The 19166-nt window shown below is 36.5% G+C and overlaps 1 protein-coding gene across 9 annotated transcripts in view; it reads right to left on the reverse strand.

Annotated features, from left to right (window-relative positions):
- Positions 1-19166, reverse strand: part of PCDH7 (protocadherin 7) — a 448326-nt gene that overhangs the window by 414012 nt on the left and 15148 nt on the right. Inside the window, exon 2 of one of the 9 annotated variants that reach the window (XM_060148386.1) lies at positions 5594-5723. The exons of the other annotated variants lie outside the window; for them this stretch is intronic. Within the exon in view, the coding sequence (XP_060004369.1) occupies positions 5685-5723 (39 nt within the window). The 3' untranslated portion in view covers positions 5594-5684. Of the gene's footprint in view, positions 1-5593; positions 5724-19166 lie in introns of those variants that run through there. 9 annotated transcript variants of the gene reach the window in all.

Here is a 19166-nt window from a genome sequence, read left to right on the forward strand (position 1 = left end):
CAACACAGATTAGCATAAACTTGGCTGTTAGATGTTTTTTTTGGTTTTTTTTCATCTTTCAAAGAACCTTTACTTTCAGAATTTCCTAAGCACTGATCTAACCAATTCCAGGGAACTCAATATCCTCTGCCTTACCATTAAAAAAAATGACCTCAAACTAACTATAAAAACAACAAGGAATCAGGATAGAAAATAAATAGGATGATTGCTGTACTTGTCCAAGAAGAACTCTGACATCCTTTACATCTCTTGTCTCAGCATTTTTTTCATAGCACTTGCCACCATCTAATCTTAATACTTTACACACTTATATCATTAATTATCTACATCCCTCCAGTAGATGTGATAGCAGTGATAGCAGTGATTTTTATCAGTGTTGTTCTTTGCCATATCCCAGTGCCTTGAGCACTGCCTGGCACAGAACATGTTAAATATATGTTAAATAAAAGTTGTTGCTTACATTCATTAATTTGACCACTGAAACTGTTCTATAAGCTTTTATTGAGATCCTACTAGGTATGGGACACTGGGTATTCAATGATAAATTAGATATAATCCTTTTTGCTGAGCAGGTCACATTATTGTGGGAATAGGCAGATAAAAACTAATTACAATGCAAAGTGACTAGTGTATGTTGAATAAAGACCAAAAGCAGGAGTTTAACATTTAGCATGGGAGGTAGGGAAAGCACTGCATAGGAAGTGACACTTGAGCTGAGTCACTACGTCATGAAATATACGTGTGTTTCTGAGAAGGGAGAAGGATCAAAGGACATTTCAGACAGAGGAAAAGGAATGTACAAAGGGACGTATCTAATAAAGGGAACGTTCCACAGGGCAAATAGCAAATAGTTCAGTGTGGCTGGAGCACAGTGAACTTGAGAAATAAATCAAGAATTGTAGATGGATTAATTCATTTGTTAAGAATCTTGCTGTTCTGCTCATCAGTCTTTACTTTATCCCATGGGATGCAACTGAAGGTTTTACTTGTTGAGAAAATAACTTAGGAGAACAAAGATGTTTTGAGGGTTCAGGACTAGAGGCCTCTCTTTTTATTGTGAGCAGCAGGGAGGAAGGAGTACGGGGAGGTGAAAAGAGCTTTCAGAAACCAAGAAGAAACTTGTTTATAATAGCTTTTCACATTTAAACTTCTCTAAACAATTGTAAGAGAACCAAAACAGTGCATCACCTCTGAACATCACCAATAGATGAAGAAAGCAGTAGCTTATTATAAAATTTTAGAAAATACATTTTTATATGCAGTTTACTTATTCAAAAATAGAGATGCACGTGCAATTTTTTTTTTTTTTTTTTTTTTTTTTTTTTTTTTTGCGCGGTACGCGGGCCTCTCACTGTTGTGGCCTCTCCCATTGTGGAGCACAGGCTCCGGACGCGCAGGCTCAACAGCCATGGCTCACGGGCCCAGCCGCTCCGCGCGGCATGTGGGATCTTCCCGGACCGGGGCACAAACCCGTGTCCCCTGCATCAGCAGGCAGACTCTCAACCACTGCGCCACCAGGGAAGCCCATGCACGTGCAATTTTAAACACTTAAGTTGTTTAACTTTCTAAGATCACGCACATTTGAGCTTCTACCCCCATTAATATTACAGAAAAGCACAAACACTGTGAGAAGAGAAAAGCATCTGTGACGTCACAGAGCTCTGGTCTCCAGTCCAGCTCTACCCCTTACTAACTACACAATCTTGGGCAAGTTATTAAAGCTTGAGCCTCAGTTTCTTTAGCTGAGAAAGCCAACATAAAAACAATACCCATAGGCACTGAAAGAATGAAATGACCTAATCAGCCTAAACACACCTGGCGCAGTGTTTGATATACAATAGATCCTCTGTCGATATGGATTTCCTTAAGCCTCATTATAAATAAAATTGTTGAAGCCATCTGAACACCACCAAATAATTATAGACACTCATCAGAAACCCTGACCACCCATCCACTTGTTAAACTATGCAATTAGATAATGTCAACAAAATACATACGGGTTTCTCAAGAGTTGACTTAAAATATTTAAATACCAAATCAAATCGGAGATAAAATACTGAAATCTCTTAAAAGGGTACCTGCATGACATATGAAAAATGATGAATCTCTTTAAATGTCTCACATACTTCCCTGAATAGTATTATCTTGTGACCTTCATTCTTTTTTTACAGCAATAAAAGTAACTTGAGCCTGACAAGATTTATTGTTTCCAACTAATATCTCCTGCATTGGGTATGAATTTCATTCCCATTAACACTTACAATTTAGGACCTTTAATTCATAACTTTTGCAAGCATAAAACACCTTAGACCCTAAACAATCTAAAATAAATCAATATATCATGTTTTCCACACAAGAAAGGGAAAATAATAAAGTGATACACTCTTGCTCTCATCACTGGGGCTGCTTGAATATGACAACATCCTTCCCTTTCACTTGATTAATGACTTGGGAATGCTTTGTTGCTTGCTTGATACGGAGCTAAACTTATTTCAGGACATGTTCTAATGAGTCACGGTAGAGGCTAATAGTAACCCCTTCTACCACTGCCTCCTTCCTCCAGAAAACCCTAGGGAGTGTTTGCAGCATAGCTTGATGGCTCTGAGTCAATAAGACAGGGCTAACTGCTTGAGAAGGCTTAATTTTAAGTTAATAACGACTGTCCAACCTGACTCCAATGTGACAAGCCTGTGTATTAGAGATTCAATGTATCTTATGAAAATGTATTTCAGAAGCATACTGTGCCATTATGTTTGGTGGTTTCTATTATCAGTAACACTTTTGGATAAAATCAAAGTTTCTATCAATAAATTTCATAGTAGTCAAATATAATTCAAACCTTATTTTAAATTACAGATATAATAATTTTCCAGTGCAATTCCTTATTTATGTGTGCAGTGAAATCAGCAGTACTGGTAACTACTCCTTTGGGAAGAATACTTAGAAGGGGCTACTTTGCAGTTTTTAAAAATTCATCACATATGCAATAATTTTTATTTCTTCATTCTAAATTAGAATGTAAGCAACACGAGAACAAGAACAGAGCCCAAAACAATGTAGGTGTTTAATAAATATTTGTTGAATGATAGAAGAATCAATCTGTCCCCTAACAGAGCCTAAAAAAGCTCCCTGCTGTGGAAGCCCAGCTTGAACACAGTCTGACTGAACCCTGTGCCAAAAATCCATAGATCATATGGCACATGGAATGCCACCTTACATGGTGAGTCCTTGGTAGTCTCCCCTGGGCTAAGTGCCTACTTGAAGAAATGTCTCAAGTTTGCCTACGGTACACCTTCATACATCAACTTAGCAAAATTTGTAATTTATGTGAAAATATACTTCTTATAAGATTCCTGCTAACGTAACCACATTACCACTCAGAGAAATATGCTGTTCACAGATTACAGCAACTGCATATAAACTGAGTGACTTCCATTCTGTTCCTTATCAATAAAAGAGAGAGTTGTAAAGGTTATCGCTCTCTTTACAGTTAAAGATATGTGAAGGGAAATGAGATATGTACCAGCAACAAAAAGAATCTGTATGGAAGAATTAAGAGAAATGATTTGATCTTGTCTTTTATAGTGCCCATGATTGTTTATAATGACTTAAAGAGTCTCCCAGGCATGATGCTGACATTTATGGTATTTTATCTTCCATACCAGCCAGTTGAGAACTCTTCCACTTTCATTAATATAATTTAATCAAAGATTCCTGGAATCTAAACACTTCCTATTCTTTTCAGAACTTCCCAAAATCCGTGACACCAAGTTCAAATGCTCCCATTCTGAAGCCTAATATTTTTAATTGGGTTATAGTAATACATCATTTACTTACCCCATTGGAAACTGAATTACCACTTATTTAAATAGCAAAAGTGTATGTGGGGCCAAACATCTTTATTCACAAAGTTTGTCCTGTTTATTTCCAGCTGTTTTTACCCCAAAACAAGAAAGGAAAGAGGAAGACAAGAGACTGGGTGTATAAGAATCTGGGTCAAAGTTCCATCACCAGCTTCTTCGGCAGCCGCCAGTAATCACCAAGATTCACTGAAAGATGAGGACTTAGGAAGGTTTGCAAAAAACTATCAGTAGCAAAGAAGAATCCACATCTTCTAATATTTACTTGCATTTTAAACATTCCTCACATTCAGATCAAAAGATAGCTTTGGACATTCATTGTTTTGAGAAGTGGAGATATTGAGGCTAATTACTCAATTATAATGAAATTTTCCTTCAAGCTTCAGGTTCAAAACTAAAGAGAAGAGACAGCAGGTAGTTGCTGCTACACCCTCACTCCTGACATTATTCCCTTGGTTTGCAAATGTTTTGGGGAGACAAAATGATTAATAAATTTTATAGAGGCCAAGGAAAATATATGTGTATTCATATTTAAACAGAATCAAGTTTAGATGCATCCACATAATATAAAACTTGAGTCCCAATTATATAGCTGACAAACTTAAAAAAATCTGTCCCCGAACCATGATTATTTCACAACTTTCTAAAAGTTAATGATATAAGAAATATTTCCCAGTGTGCATGTGAGGATTTAAAGAACATTTTTATAGTTGAGAAACAGAAGAGGGACTCTTATTCTTGAAATGTTTCTGAGATCTTTGATCCTCTAACACGTTAATGAGAATAACCCAGCAAAGGACATTTATTAAGTGCTATCACTTTTGAACATCCAAATGCCTCTGTAAAATCTTCACTAAATTAAGTTCACTCAGAAATAACTGAATTGTTACAGCATCAAGTTTAAGATATTATTTTAAAAAATTTAAAGACAATATTCTGAATGGCTCATACCATACAAGGGTATAGAAGTTAGAAAATTTTTAGAAAGGTAAGTCAGTTTGCACTAGCATTACCCATACATCCAATGATTCTTGACTACTTTGTAGATACAGTTCCAATATTTTAGCATGGCACAAAAGATCCTTAGAAATAGGAACTCCACTTTATTTCATCACCCACTGTTTCCACTCTGTCACAAAGGACACCTCTAAGTCTCGTACTATTTCCATTTCCCTGTCCAGAAAACACCTACTTGACCTTGGAGGCTCTGTCAAGGTGACTTTCTACATGCCAGGAAAAATGAGTATCTCCCTTCTCTCTACCATACTACTTCAGACATACATGCTCCAAGTGTTGCAGTAGTTTGTTTATATAAATATCTCTCCTACTACATCCAAAGAAGCTTCCAGAGTGGGCACCATTTTATATCCATTTTTTGTATCTTCTATACTTGGACAAGTACCTGGCACTCAGCACACTTTCAGTTACTTGGTAAATTATTGAATGAACACAAATGGACAAAGGCATATAGTTGAACAAGGTACAAGCAGATGCTTACTCTATTTTAATATGGTGAACAACACAAACTATCTGGGGAAGAATTAATTTACAGATGTATTTCTGAATTTTCCTTTTCTTCAAATTTGTACCCATGGTTGACTTTACTCTCTGCATATATACGAACCTATCCACAGACATTACTTCCTCATGGACTCACAGAGTTGAATATTAATTAGAGACAGTGATTCATGGTTGGGGTTAAATATTTTCAATTTCTCACACACACCTGTTCTGTCCGCTCTCATCCTTATCCATAGGATCATGTTTTACACCCAGGAGGTTGACCAATATAGATTACATGCCCAGGATCCCTTGCTCTCTGGCTTATAGCCAGGTTTGTCCAGTGGAAATTCTTGGCCCAGACTAAAAAGAGAGAGAAGAAAGAGGTCAGAGTTTTTATTCCCTGACTCCAAGGCCACTTTGGGCAGCCCTCTCCAAATGTTTCTCCTTTTTTATTCCATTAACTTCTCTCTCCCCTTGTCGCCTTCTGCCTAGAGATGGGACAGAGTGGTCATTACTCACTATAGGGCAGGGTCTCTCTACCTTGGCATCATTGACATTTTGGGCATCACATTTCTATGTTGTGAGTAGCTTCCCTGTGTTCTGTACAATGTTTAGCAACACCCCTGGCATCTACCCAATAGATATAAATAACCTTTGTAGAGCAATCTACAATTTATAGATTACTTTCACCTATTTAATCTTGCCTGAGCTGCATAATTCTATAAATAGATATTATCAGAATACTTACTTTTACAGATGAGAAAATGAAACCCATAGATATAGAAACTAAAACACATGAACCTAAAAATCCTACAAAGTAATAATCATTTGTACAAAAATTTTTATATCCAAATCATAATCTCATTTCATACTGGCCTTGTAAACATTTATTGAACTTAATTTCCTTATATTATCATTTGCCTGAATTCCAGTGTTTCATCATCAGGGATATTGTGTTTCCTATGAAATGCAAAAGTCATGGTGTAATCTCTGGGCATTATATTAAATGTGAGTGATATACTTAGTCATCTATTATCTCTTTTTCTATCCCTTAGAAGAATAATGTTGCAGGCATGTTGTGTTGACAATTGAAATCCTCTTCAAAGATCATTTATTCTGAGCCCCTTCTACAAAAATGCCCACCAGAATCACAAAATAAAAATAGAATAACTCCAGGCATGCTTATGTATTTGACTGTTTTATGTTAAAGTAAGAAAGCTGTTTAATGAATTTCAGAAGTCTAGAGACTGCTTCTATCTTTCCTCTTCTCTTATAGAAAACCTGGCCCTATTGAAATTTGCTCATTGAGACAAACTGAGACACAAACTGCCATCAGATTTTAAGGAACCAAGTGATGTCAGCATATATGTGCCCTGAGAGGTTCAGAAATCAAAGAAGCAGCAAGTAATGTCTCCATTAGGATTTCAGGGAACACTGATTGATGAGAATTGGTGAGACCACATCTTTTCTCCAGTGTCAACATTTATTTATTTATTTTTTCTTTCCTAGGGGGACACTATCTTGGATCCACAGTCTCCAATGAAAGTACAGTTAAGACTAAACTGAATGCATTTGAGTAAACTACAACTGAATAGTCTTTCCTAATTCAAAGCATATCCTTTCCTCGGTTGATAACTAGTCCAATCATGGTTAGTATGGGCTCCTGCAATCAAACAAACCATAAGCCATGGCAATTAGAAAGAGAGGAATTATGACTAGTGCCAGATATAATTACCTTTTACTGCCCTCAAGATAGCGCTGCCATCGTGTTATCCCTGTAGTGGTAGCACTGTCAGGTCAAGTCCTAAAGAGTAAAGACACTATCCTTTGTTGAGTTTCTGTATGTCCCAGGGTCTGTGTGTCCATTAACCCATTTAACCCTCATAACATCTCTACATGGCAGATATTGTGAGGATATTGAGACTCAAAGACAAATCAGATTTACTCTACCGCAAAGCTAGTCTCACCTCTTTACTGCTTCTGGTTGAGCGAGTCAGTCAGACCCTATCTAACAACAATCATAGTATTTGTACATAATTGGTACTTAATAAGTTCAATAAATAAACAGTTTGAAAAGTTGATGCAGTCATAAACTCCTAATAAAGTTGAGAGTGAAATCAATCATATTATATTTCAAAACAGTTAATGGCTTTATATATAGAAGTTTATCTTACAGAAAAAAAATTACTTCAGCTTTTTCTATCCTTAAGCTCTTTCAAATACAAATAAATTCTTTTGAGGGAAAAGTAAGATATAGTAGAGGTAAGAATGAAATACCTATTTGGTGATAAGATAAAATGTTGAGATTTCACAGGAAAAGAAAAATCAGGCTGGAGACTGCCCGAATAATATTTTGTGTTTTATAACATGTCATTATCAAATTTTTGGAATGTTTGCCTATCAGACCTATAGTGAGCAGAATGATGCCCCCCTCCCAAGATATCTGCATCCTAATCTTGGCAAAAAGGAATTAAAATGACAGATGGAATTAGCTTCTAATCAATTGATCATAAAATAAGGAGATTTTCCTGGATCATCCAAGTGGGTCCAATGTAACCACAATGTCCTTAAATGATTAAGAGAGAGACAGAAGAGAGCCAGAGTGATATATGAAAAAGACTCTTAACCAGCCATTGCTGGCTTCGAAGATGGAAGAGAGTCAAGAGCCAAAGAAGGTAGGTAGCCTCTGGAAACTGGAGAAGGCAAGAAAATAGATTTTCTCCTTGACCCTCTAAAAAAGAAGAACATCCCTGCCAATACATTGATTATAGCCTGGTGAGACCCATTTCAGAATTCTGACCATCAGACGTGTAAGAAATAAATGACCGCTGTTTAAATCACTATGTTCATGATAATTTGTTACAAGGGCAATAGGAAACTAATTCAAGACTAAAGTAAGGCCTGGAAGACACCTGGGAAATGATGGTTAGATGCATTAGGCAACATCATGTAGGACCTGAATTAAGTCTCCTGGCTGGGGCTTCCCTGGTGACGCAGTGGTTAAGAATCCACCTGCCAATGCAGGGGACACGGGTTCAAGCCCTGCTCCTGGAAGATCCCACATGCCGTGGAGCAACTAGGCCCGTGAGCCACAACTACTGAGCCTGCGCTCTAGAGCCCGCTAGCCACAACTACTGAGCCTGTGTGCCACAACTACTGAAGCCCGTGCGCCTAGAGCCCGTGCTCCGCAACAAGAGAAGCCACTGCAATGAGAAGCCTGCGCACAGAAAGGAAGAGTAGGCCCTGTCGCCGCAACTAGAGAAAGACTGCGTGCAGCAACGAAGATCAAAGCAGCCAAAAATAAATAAATAAAATAAATCAATTAAAAAAATAGAAATAATTAAAAAAATAAAGTCTCCTGGTTGTATAGTACCACAATGTCTCCATTTTCTTAGATGTAGTTCAACATTAACTATATAAAGTGTATTAAAACATTTTAGCGTTACACAAATGGTTTTAGCCAACACCTTTTAAAAAATCATGATATAAATTGTCATGATGGAGAATAATTCAAAAATGCATTAAAATACTTTAAATATTAAAACATCATATATCTTGTTCAAATGATTAATTATACTGCTCTATTCTGATACATGAAAGAATTCACCATGATACCAATGGTATAAAAGACCCAGTGATAAAAAGAACCTTTATTACTAAATCCTCAAAAGCCCACTGAAACAAACATGTATTTACGGTTTACTAGACTCTACCCAATTAAAAAACTGAAAAAGAAAAAAAAGGAATGAAGGAAGGAAAAGAAAAAAAAATTCTCTTCCATTAGCCAGACTTAGATAGTTGAAATAACGATTGATAGTTGGCATGTTTCTACCTCAAGTCAATTTCCAATTCCTAAAAATAGTTGCTAGTAATATTAACATAGTAACCCACTAACAGTCACCAGTGTAAATATACTCTCAATAGAATATCCCAACCTATGTATTAGCTTAAACCATTGCCCTGAGGGAATTATACAGAGATTCTGCAAGACTTTCTAGGAAGTGAATGGAGTGGATTTCAGGAATAGTTACTGAAAATAAGGCTTCAGGAGACTGGAAAAGTTGGCAGCACAAAAACAAGGAAACCGAGATGCCAAAATATGAAGGGAGAGATTGCAACCAAGGCTAGTTAAACAGTGACACCCACTCCAGAACATCTACCTCTTTGCTCTCTCTTCATGCTGTAGGTCTTACAACTGAAGCTAATTTCCAGAAAATCAATTGCGTTGTTCTTCCAATAAGTAACCCTTTTTAAGGGTCTTTTACCATGAGGCTTGACAAGGACATTTAAAACATGCAACCTTTCTACATGCTGCTTCTTTTTAATACTTTTCAGAAATGATAGAAATATAATTTTTAATTTTTTAAAAATTATCATCTAGGTTAGAGTTAACAGCCTCTGTTATCTCCTGGGGGTGAGAGGTTTCCAGACCAAAATTTACCCTAAAATTTAAAATATAATATTATCTCTTTTGAGGAAAAATTATATATACATATATATGTATATATAAAATGAACTAAGTAATTAGACCCTGAGTATCATTGGCAGTAAATAAGGAATACCTTACTCCTTATTGCCACCTGGACACAAACTAAAGATCTATTGTGAAGTGATCCTTTTAAGAGGTCAAGGGAGGAAGAATGATAGGAGAAAGGTCAACCAGAATTGCTTTGTCTCCAAATGTTTTCCTCTGTATTCTGGATAATGCCTTATATAAATCCCTTCATTAGAAAGCTTCACATCAGGGTTTTTTGTTATTCCAGAATCCTCCGTGAATAGAAATATAACTTGGAGAGGCAATATCTTAAAAGCTATCATCAACCAGTCACTTAAGCAGGATTATCTAGAAGCCAGTTGATAACAAGTACCAGTGTTAATAGAACACATGAAAGGTGCTCGGATAAAACAAGACAGCACCTAGAAGAAATGAAAAGCACCTAAAATAATTAGTAATCACAAGAAAAAATCATTATGATTTTCCTTAGGATCTCCGGGGCTATAACACTTTTGACAATCAATGCATAAAACAAATACAAGGTGTGAAAATACAAGATTACATGACTGTTTTTAGGAAAATGTAACTTATGGCTCAGACGAATTGTTCTATTTTTCAAAGTTGCCTCAAGCGGGTGTAAACATTCCAGTAATGTTGCCATGATTAAAAGCATCTATATGATTCCTCTCTTGGAAATCGCTTTGCACATGTGCCTCTTTTCTTTCAATCTCTTCAATGATAATAATAGTTCCATTTGAAGGTGGTTTGACATCAGAAAATTATTTAAAATCATTTAGAGCCAAGTGTGAAGAATTCAGAGTAAAAGTTACAGTGAGCAAGTTCAGTTCTTGGTCAAAATGACAGAATAACAACAAAGCAATGAGGTTAACTGAATTGCTCATGCGCTGGCTCTAATTTCAACAATCTAAGAAAAAAATCCCTTTGAAATGCATAAAAAGCAAAAACCTGTTGAAATGTAAAGGAAGATGGGGTTCCAACTCAGCTCCCATGAGAAGAGTTAATGCCTGTGGCCAAGGTTGCCAGATTGGTGCAGGGTTGATGCAGGAGAAAGAAATTAAAGCCATGTTAGAACTTCCTTGTGAAGTCATTATCTATTATCAACCTTCCTAGGAATCAGTAAGTCCTTCCCAAAGTCCGTATAGCTCCCATTATAGTTGTTATCATACTACATTAAAAGGATACTTTGGGGCTTCCCTGGTGGCTCAGTGGTTGAGAGTCGCCTGCCGATGTAGCGGACGCGAGTTCGTGCCCCTGTCCGGGAAGATCACACATGCTGCAGAGCGGCTGGGCCCGTGAGCCATGGCCGCGGAGCCTGCGCGTCCGGAGCCTGTGCTCCGCAATGGGAGAGGCCACAACAGTGAGAGGCCCGCGTTAGTCCTTTATAGCTTTCTCAATGCAGCTGGGATCCTGAAAACTTCAAAAACATTCAGCGTTTAAAATATTCTTATCACTTGGCTGCTCGGTACTTAACTGACATCTGACTTCCTCTGAGACAGTGAGAAAACTCAGCCCGCTTGGTGGGAAAAATGTAGCTAAAGCAAGTGTAAAAGCTTACAAGATGCCACAGGGGAAAGACAAGAGCAGCACCTCAGACTATCACAAACTGACTCCGCTGCAGAGGATGCTGCAGGATGAAGGGAAACACAGATTACCTACAATCCAATGTCTTTCAGGAAAATTGCCAAGTGCAGAATGTCCACTTTGCTAAAGTCATTATTCGAGCAATCTTCCTCCCCAGCTTGAAATCTCCTGGGAGAATTAATAATCAGTTTTGTGAAAGCAGCTTTCAAAAATGTCAACATGCCCCCAAAATTTCAATGCTCCCTAAATTGATTTATCAACGTATGACTGTGTTAAAGCTTAGTGAAGTCTGAGCTTGTGGGAGTGCTTGTGTGTGTACGTGTATGTGCATGAGAAAGAAAGAGAGTAGAAGTGAGAATGCGGAGTAGAAGGGGCACAGGATGTTATGTTTTATTCTCTAGTACTTTGCTCAGGGCTTGATATCTTTTTCAGAGTTTTTCAACTATAAGTTTAGGGGGAAATGCAGGCAATCAGGAAAGTACAAAAAGATACAACTTCCTATCTATATTCTCTTAGCACTTTAATTTTTTTACTGTCTTTTGCCTTTGCTGAAAAAGTTCTTCCCCACTTTTTTTTTCAATTATTCCATAAAAAGGCCCAGCAAGAAACCAGCTTAAATGATAAAAAAGAAATAAGACAAATATTTTTTTGGACCCCTGAGCAAAACCCTTCATTTTTTTCCTTTTGTAAATTGAGACTTTCCTCTCTAGTTCTGAAGCATATTTTTTCCTCCTTTCTTCAATAACACATTTCTGCTTTTACTCAGAGTGATAAAATAATGTCTTCAATTCTCCTCCACAGGGGAGTGCTAGGAATAAAATGACAATACTATTATTTTTGGTAACAAGATAGTTTTAATTTTTTTAAACTAATTCTTCTAGGAAAATACTAAGCTTCAGCTTTGGCACCATTACTTCATTTCTGAATCTCCCTCCATCCTCCTTGAAGGTAGTTTGTTTACTAACATAGAAATTACATTCATCAATATCCAATGTTTCACTGTTTGATTTTTACAGTTTATTACATTTCCCATGGAGTTTTGAATAAGTTGGAAAAATGAGACAGAGAAAAACCGAGGGATCTGTTCAACATCAGAGATCAAGACCAAAATAAACCTTATAAAAGCTGCATCTGTCTCTCTGCCAGGATTGTACCCACTAATGCAGAGGCATATTATATGGTAAGTCATGCTTTTAGATGTGAGGATCTGTCTGCATTTCAATGTCTTTGTATATGAACTAGATTGTGATGAATAATTTCTTTCTTTCTGATACTATTTTATATCAAAACAAAATTCACAGCTCAAGTGGCAGCCCTCTTCTAGTCCTTACTAATGCTAGAGATCAAAAGAGCAGCACACAGGTCAACTCTGAACACAAGATAAATTGCATAAGTGTGCATGACACAGTAATTAAGGACTAGAAGTGTGGCTGGATTTCCTTTGTTTAGGCTTCACACAAATCACTCTCATTTTCTTCACATGGCACCTCTGTAGCCTGAAACATAGAACTGAGAATTTCTGATGTAGAGAAATGTATACAGACTATATAGATTACAGAAGTACTGTGTACAAATTGATTTTTTATTCACAAGCCATGTCTGTTCTTCCTTCACAGTGTGCATATGCTATTCCATTAACTGTAATGTGACATAGTGGGGACATCAAGCACTTTAAATTCCTCAAGGTTCACATCATCCAATGATCGGCAAACAATATAGATACTGGAAAGCATAAGCATACAGTAAAACTAAATTCTTCGTTGAGCCACTTCTCAGGATAAATAGAGCAGTTACATGGTTGTAAATGCTTATTTGCCATTAGGAGTTTCTGCCTTGTGCTCTGGCAACTACTGTTCTTGCTTTACAAAAGAACAGTCAAAAAGTTCAAAATTAATAGCAGTGAATTCTCAAGAACACATAAGCAAGTAATGTATTTTTATAACTTGCTTACTGTGGAAGGTAAGTATTCATACTATTTGCTGCTGGGGACTGAAAACAATTCCCACTTGGCTAAGTGGATAAAAAACAAACAAACAAACAAACAAACAAAAACCTCACAAGGTGTATCCAGGAAACATTTTTCTAGAGTGACAGTAGTACAGACAGACTGAATTATGAATTTCATCAGGTCCTTACAATGTGGTTGTGCCCTATACACGGCATTCTTTGTCTTTTCTTCTCTTTTCCTCTTTCTGAAAGTGTACCAGTAACTACACTGAAGTGTACAGATTCATAACTAATTATCCCTTTTCAGACACTAAATTTGAATGAGCTTTCCAACTCAAACCAAATTGTTCCATCCCCTACTTTGCTCATACTCTAATGCTCCAGTAATTTTAGAATGTATGTTTGATGCTCACACTTAGTAGGCCAATAACTAACACTGATTAATTGCCAGAGTCCTTTGGCTTTAAATTGGTTTTTTCCAAGTGGGAGTTAAACTTTTAACCAAATGGTAAAGAGGTGATATATTGGGCTCTGTAAGAATTCAAGTGAGGTCTGGAGGGGATTATTAGTTGGGTTCCATACCAGTTTATCATACTTTCTTCCTATTAGTAGGAAATAACTGTGAAGCTGGCATTATTTTTAATACTTATTGTTAAGGAAAGAAAATTCCAGGGCTTCCCTAGTGGCGCAGTGGTTGAGAGTCCGCCTGCCAATGCAGGGGACGCGGGTTCGTGCCCCGGTCCAGGAAGATCCCACATGCTGCGGAGCGGCTGGGCCCGTGAGCCATGGCCGCTGAGCCTGCGCGTCTGGAGCCTGTGCTCTGCAACGGGAGAGGCCACAAGAGTGAGGGGCCCACATACCGCAAAAAAAAAAAAAAAAAAAAAGAAAATTCCACAAATTGTTGACTGTGGCAATAGCCTCAAAAATTTGATTCACTAATTCTGAAGCTTAAAAATTTTAAATCATATAAATCATATACTAAGATCAATCCAGATCACAAGTGTATTGAGATATTGTATAACTGAATCCAGAGTTATATTACAAAGATTCATATTTTGAGATATCTACCTGTTGAGTAAATATCCTATAATAAAAAGTATCATCAACACGTTAGGAAAGCACTATCATAGCAAAAATGAGTACATTTATTGTCATAAAGAATCAACTTCAGATAGGCTTCACTGGTACTCATCTGAATTTTAAGTGATTAAAAATGTGTCTCATAAAGAAACATATAATGTTTAAATAAAGAAATAGAATGATAATACGTTTTGAGAGAAAAAAACTGTGAAATGATGTAGGTCATATTTTAATTGAATATTTAATAATGAGCACCTAATTTAAAGAAAACCAGAGTATGTTATAGGAAATCTTACAAGGAATTCACTTTCACCTTTTCTTTTAAATGTTCTGAATGATTAGGGGAAAAGAAAACAAAAATAAGAGAAAACATGTCTTTTTAGTAAAAGGTAAACAAAATGTATGATTTTAAAATCTTCTAAGTAAAATTTTATTCTCTATATAAAGGCATTTCCTATCCTAAATCAATTGACAATTCACAAAAATTAATGGATTTGTTTTCTCCTAGTTGTATTAATAACATACACCACAGACGATGAAAACTTAACAAAATGAAGAATATTAAAATAAGATAACAAAAAAAGGGAAAAATATATTTATGAGGTATTCCCCAAAGAACAGAATGGGTAGAAGGAAGGAGGGAAGTGCTTACTAGTCTAATAACTATCTTCCAATCTTTTGATTTGCACTTTAAGGCTTGAGATGGCACTATTAAAAAAAAAATTGGACCGAGTGACCTAATTTCAAGAACATAGTAAAAGGTATTAAAATAGTAAGGCTGAAATTTCACTGAAGCCTTTAAGAAAAGTCGAGTGAATTCAATTTCATCCTCACAGAACTAGTTGGCTGTAAAATAAATGTGTTCCCTCTACTTCACATATGCACAGTGGTGGAGAGTATGGCCTCTGTAGCCAGACTGTCTGCACTTGAACCTCAGCTCTGACGCTTTGTAAATTGTGGGGCAATGAGCAAGTTACTCAACTCCACTGTGCAACACTCTCCTCATCTACAGAATGAAGACAATTACAGGTGTTCTTCATAGTGCTGTTGGACCTATTTAATAAGTTAATATATATAAAATACGTTTGACCAGTGCGTAGAACACAGCATGCAGTATAAGTTTACCTATTATTTATGTATTATCCAACTATAATTGAATCTCCATGGGGGAAGACATGTGTGTCTTTTATTTTGCTGCTTCTCCAGTGCCTAAAACAATGCCTTGCATATAACCACATAATTGGCATAAGATAATCACTCATTGAGTATCTGCTCTCTGTAATGTTAACTGTATTACCTTTGTGTGTGTAGTTATATGTATATATGCATATACATATCATACATACATATGCACATACATACACACACATTAGTTTCTTATTAAAGAAACATTAAAACATTAAAGAAAAAGGCAAGAAATTTTTGTAACAAGGTAAATTTTAATGCTCCTGACCTAATAGTATGCGCATTGGTTTGGAAAAAAATCGGCATTACCATCTTTTGTCCTTAATCCCCTATAGAAAAGCCATCTCTCTATCTAAAATTGGTCCTTGTGTTCAACAGTTAAATACACCAAAAAGCAGATTTAGATGCAATTTTTAAAAAAGCAAAACAAAACCTTTACGTTCATGCCATACTTATTGCCATTTCCCTGAACAAAAGAACTGATTAACTTGCCATTTTTAATATAGGGGGTCAAATGTAAAATTAGCTCAGGAAGCTTAGAAAGGTACTTCTTAGGAAAGGTCTATTCAGCTGTTATACTCCGTTGTCTAGAAATTCTGACCAAAGGACAGAAAAGAAGTTTCTCTTCCCGACATTGATGAGTTAATCCTGTGTTATTACCCTAAAATATAACCACTTCCTACAGCCCACTGGATACATATATAGTTCCCAGGCTACTCATTATGTATTTTATTACATGACTCTTTAATTTTTTTAAGAAAATAAAAAGGCACAGTGAAAAAAAAATCCTTGATATGTCCATGGATTTGTGTTGATGCAAAGTGTTGCATGCATACATAATAATAGTTGGTGAAGAGTCACTCAGAGCTTGGGACCAGCCTTGGTTACAGGTTTGGCAGTTTCCATATGCCAGGAGAAATCAAACCCATCGGATCTTTGTCAGACCAATTATGCCACTGTGTGTGAAAATCCACTGAGACTGTCCTTTGAAAAGAGGGATTATTAAGCCTACATTATTAATGTTTCAACTGACTCCCCCCACCCCTTAACCCCTATTCCTTTTCATTTGGACTTTAATGCTGAAAATATACTAGACATTTAAGACTAAATATTAGCATCATCATTTTAAAAGACTACTGTTACATTTGTGGAACAATTTCTGGACTATTTTATACGAATATTGATTTTACATTAATTAATATACCTACATGCACTTATATTGGTTGGCAAAATTAAAATAACTAAGATGTTATGTAATATCACAAATCCCTGTGAAAACTGAAAATTGCAAAAAACATTCAAAGATATGCATAAAAAGTTAGATATAATAAGCTAAACAATGAACTTCAAATTTTATGCACATGCATACATGTTATAGATTCATATTTTTTCACAAAAGCTATAGCAACTGTACCAATTTTTCATCAGTGCCAAGAACACATCTAAAGGGCTGCCTTTTGGAGCCAATCTGAAAAGGGAAAATGTTCTTTTAAAATGGAAAGTGTACCTTCCTTCCTATGAATATACCAACTGTGGTGAATGACAAGCTCATGAAGAAACAATGGTCTATTCCAATGTGTTCTGCTCAGACCAAGAATAGAATCTGCTATGGAGTGACTTGTGTATCCCCAAAATTCATATGCTGAAGCCCTGACATCCAATGTGATTTACTTGGAATTAGGATCTTTATGGGGCTAATTATATCAGAAGGGTAAGGCCCTAATCTGATAGAACTGGTGTCATTAGAAGAAGGGAAAGGAACACAGAGCTCTCTCTCTGTGAATGTGCTGGCACCTTGATCTGGGACTTCTAGCCACTAGAACTGTGAAAAAGAAATTTCTATGGTTTAAGGCACATAGTCCATGGTATTTTGTTATGGCAGCCCTTTTTGCTGAGGATACATCGCAAATATTGTGGACTAGAACGAAATGCACATAAAAGCCTAAAAATATATATATATATATATATATATATGCAAATTCAAATCTATCAAGACTACTATATCAATAATAATTCTCAGATTTGTAGAGAGAACTATGTCAGAGAAGAGTTGACTGCAGGTAGCTGAAGGCCCCTGTTTTACGTAAAGAGGATGGGACCTAAGAGGTTTTGTTTGATTTTATTCCCCAGTTACATGTGTCACATGGAAAAAATAATAGAACCTGCCTCCTGGAATTGTTAGGAGGAGTCAATGTTATAATGTGGTACACGTCGTTGCAGAGCGATTGGCACAGAATTAAAGCTCCATAAATGATCGCGCTTAATGTTAGAGGCCGGACATGAGAAGTGAAAGAAAAACTCCCAGGAAATATTGTATGGAAGAGGAAAGGACTGTTAAAAAGTAGTGAATTTTTTAAAGTATCAAAATGGATACAAACTATTTTAAGTCTTTCCTAAACTACTTGTTTTACAGCAATAAGCTATTTCTTCTCCTTTTTCCTATCGAGATGTCATAGGCTCTGAAATGACTTCAGACAAAACCCAGTGGCTATTGCTCTAAGGACAGCACACACCCTAGTTGCACCTTGATCGGGGATCAGCATAACTTTGAAGAAATAAACCAGGATAAGAGAACATCAGAGGCTTCAAACAAGTGATTGTGACAAAACAAACAAACAAAAATCCCTGAAACCAAAAACCTTTTAAAAATAATGGATAGTGAAAATACCCCAAAAGTGTACAATAAATGCACTTCAAGAAGGGCTTAGAGAAATTCATGGATAAGGAGAAGTACTATCTTAAGTTTCCGTGGCGTTTTACAAGTCCCAAACGTTTTATGTGACCCTCATAAGCCCTGTCATGTAATCAGAGCAGGGGTTATTATGTAAAATGACACCAGATGAGTTTGAGAGGCTTCAGGACTTGAAAGGACTTACATAGGGTGCACTGGCCAGTTAGTGAGAAAGCCAGGGCAAGAAGGCAGATTTTCCTATAACCTTACTAGGCTTCAGTTTTCTATTTTGCCAGAGGCTGTCAAAAAGCAAACCAGTAAGCAGAAGTTAGGAATTTCAGGGGCTTTAAACCTCATGTTTTGTAGTCTTACCTACCCTCTGCAATCAGAATTGAAAAGGGGGAAGTGTTAAAAATTCAGGTTTCTGGGATATAGTACAGACCTATTAGAACTCAATTTCTGAGAATGGAATTAAGTTAGGATAAGAAACAGCTACATGGCAATAATGTGGCAAGTATCAAGCATTTTGATTACAGTAATCTAATAATAATAGTAAGGAGAAGGTGAGTCTATTGCCATGCAGTGGTTGTACTTTTTTTTTCCTTTTTTTCTCCTTCTTTGTTTTTCTCTTTCTCCCAAAAGTACAGGGGTAGAAAATGAATGAAGACAGAGCACTTGGACCTGATACTCTAGGCTAAAAACAAAACCCAAACCAAAGCAAAACAACTAGTAGAAATGGGAGAAAGTAAATGTTTACTACTTTTTAACACCAGTCTTGCAATCATATCAAGCCTTGACACTTAGTGTCATCCTTCTGGTCACC

Source organism: Lagenorhynchus albirostris, chromosome 4, assembly GCF_949774975.1.
Source record: "Lagenorhynchus albirostris chromosome 4, mLagAlb1.1, whole genome shotgun sequence".
Classification (NCBI taxonomy): Eukaryota; Metazoa; Chordata; class Mammalia; order Artiodactyla; family Delphinidae; genus Lagenorhynchus; species Lagenorhynchus albirostris.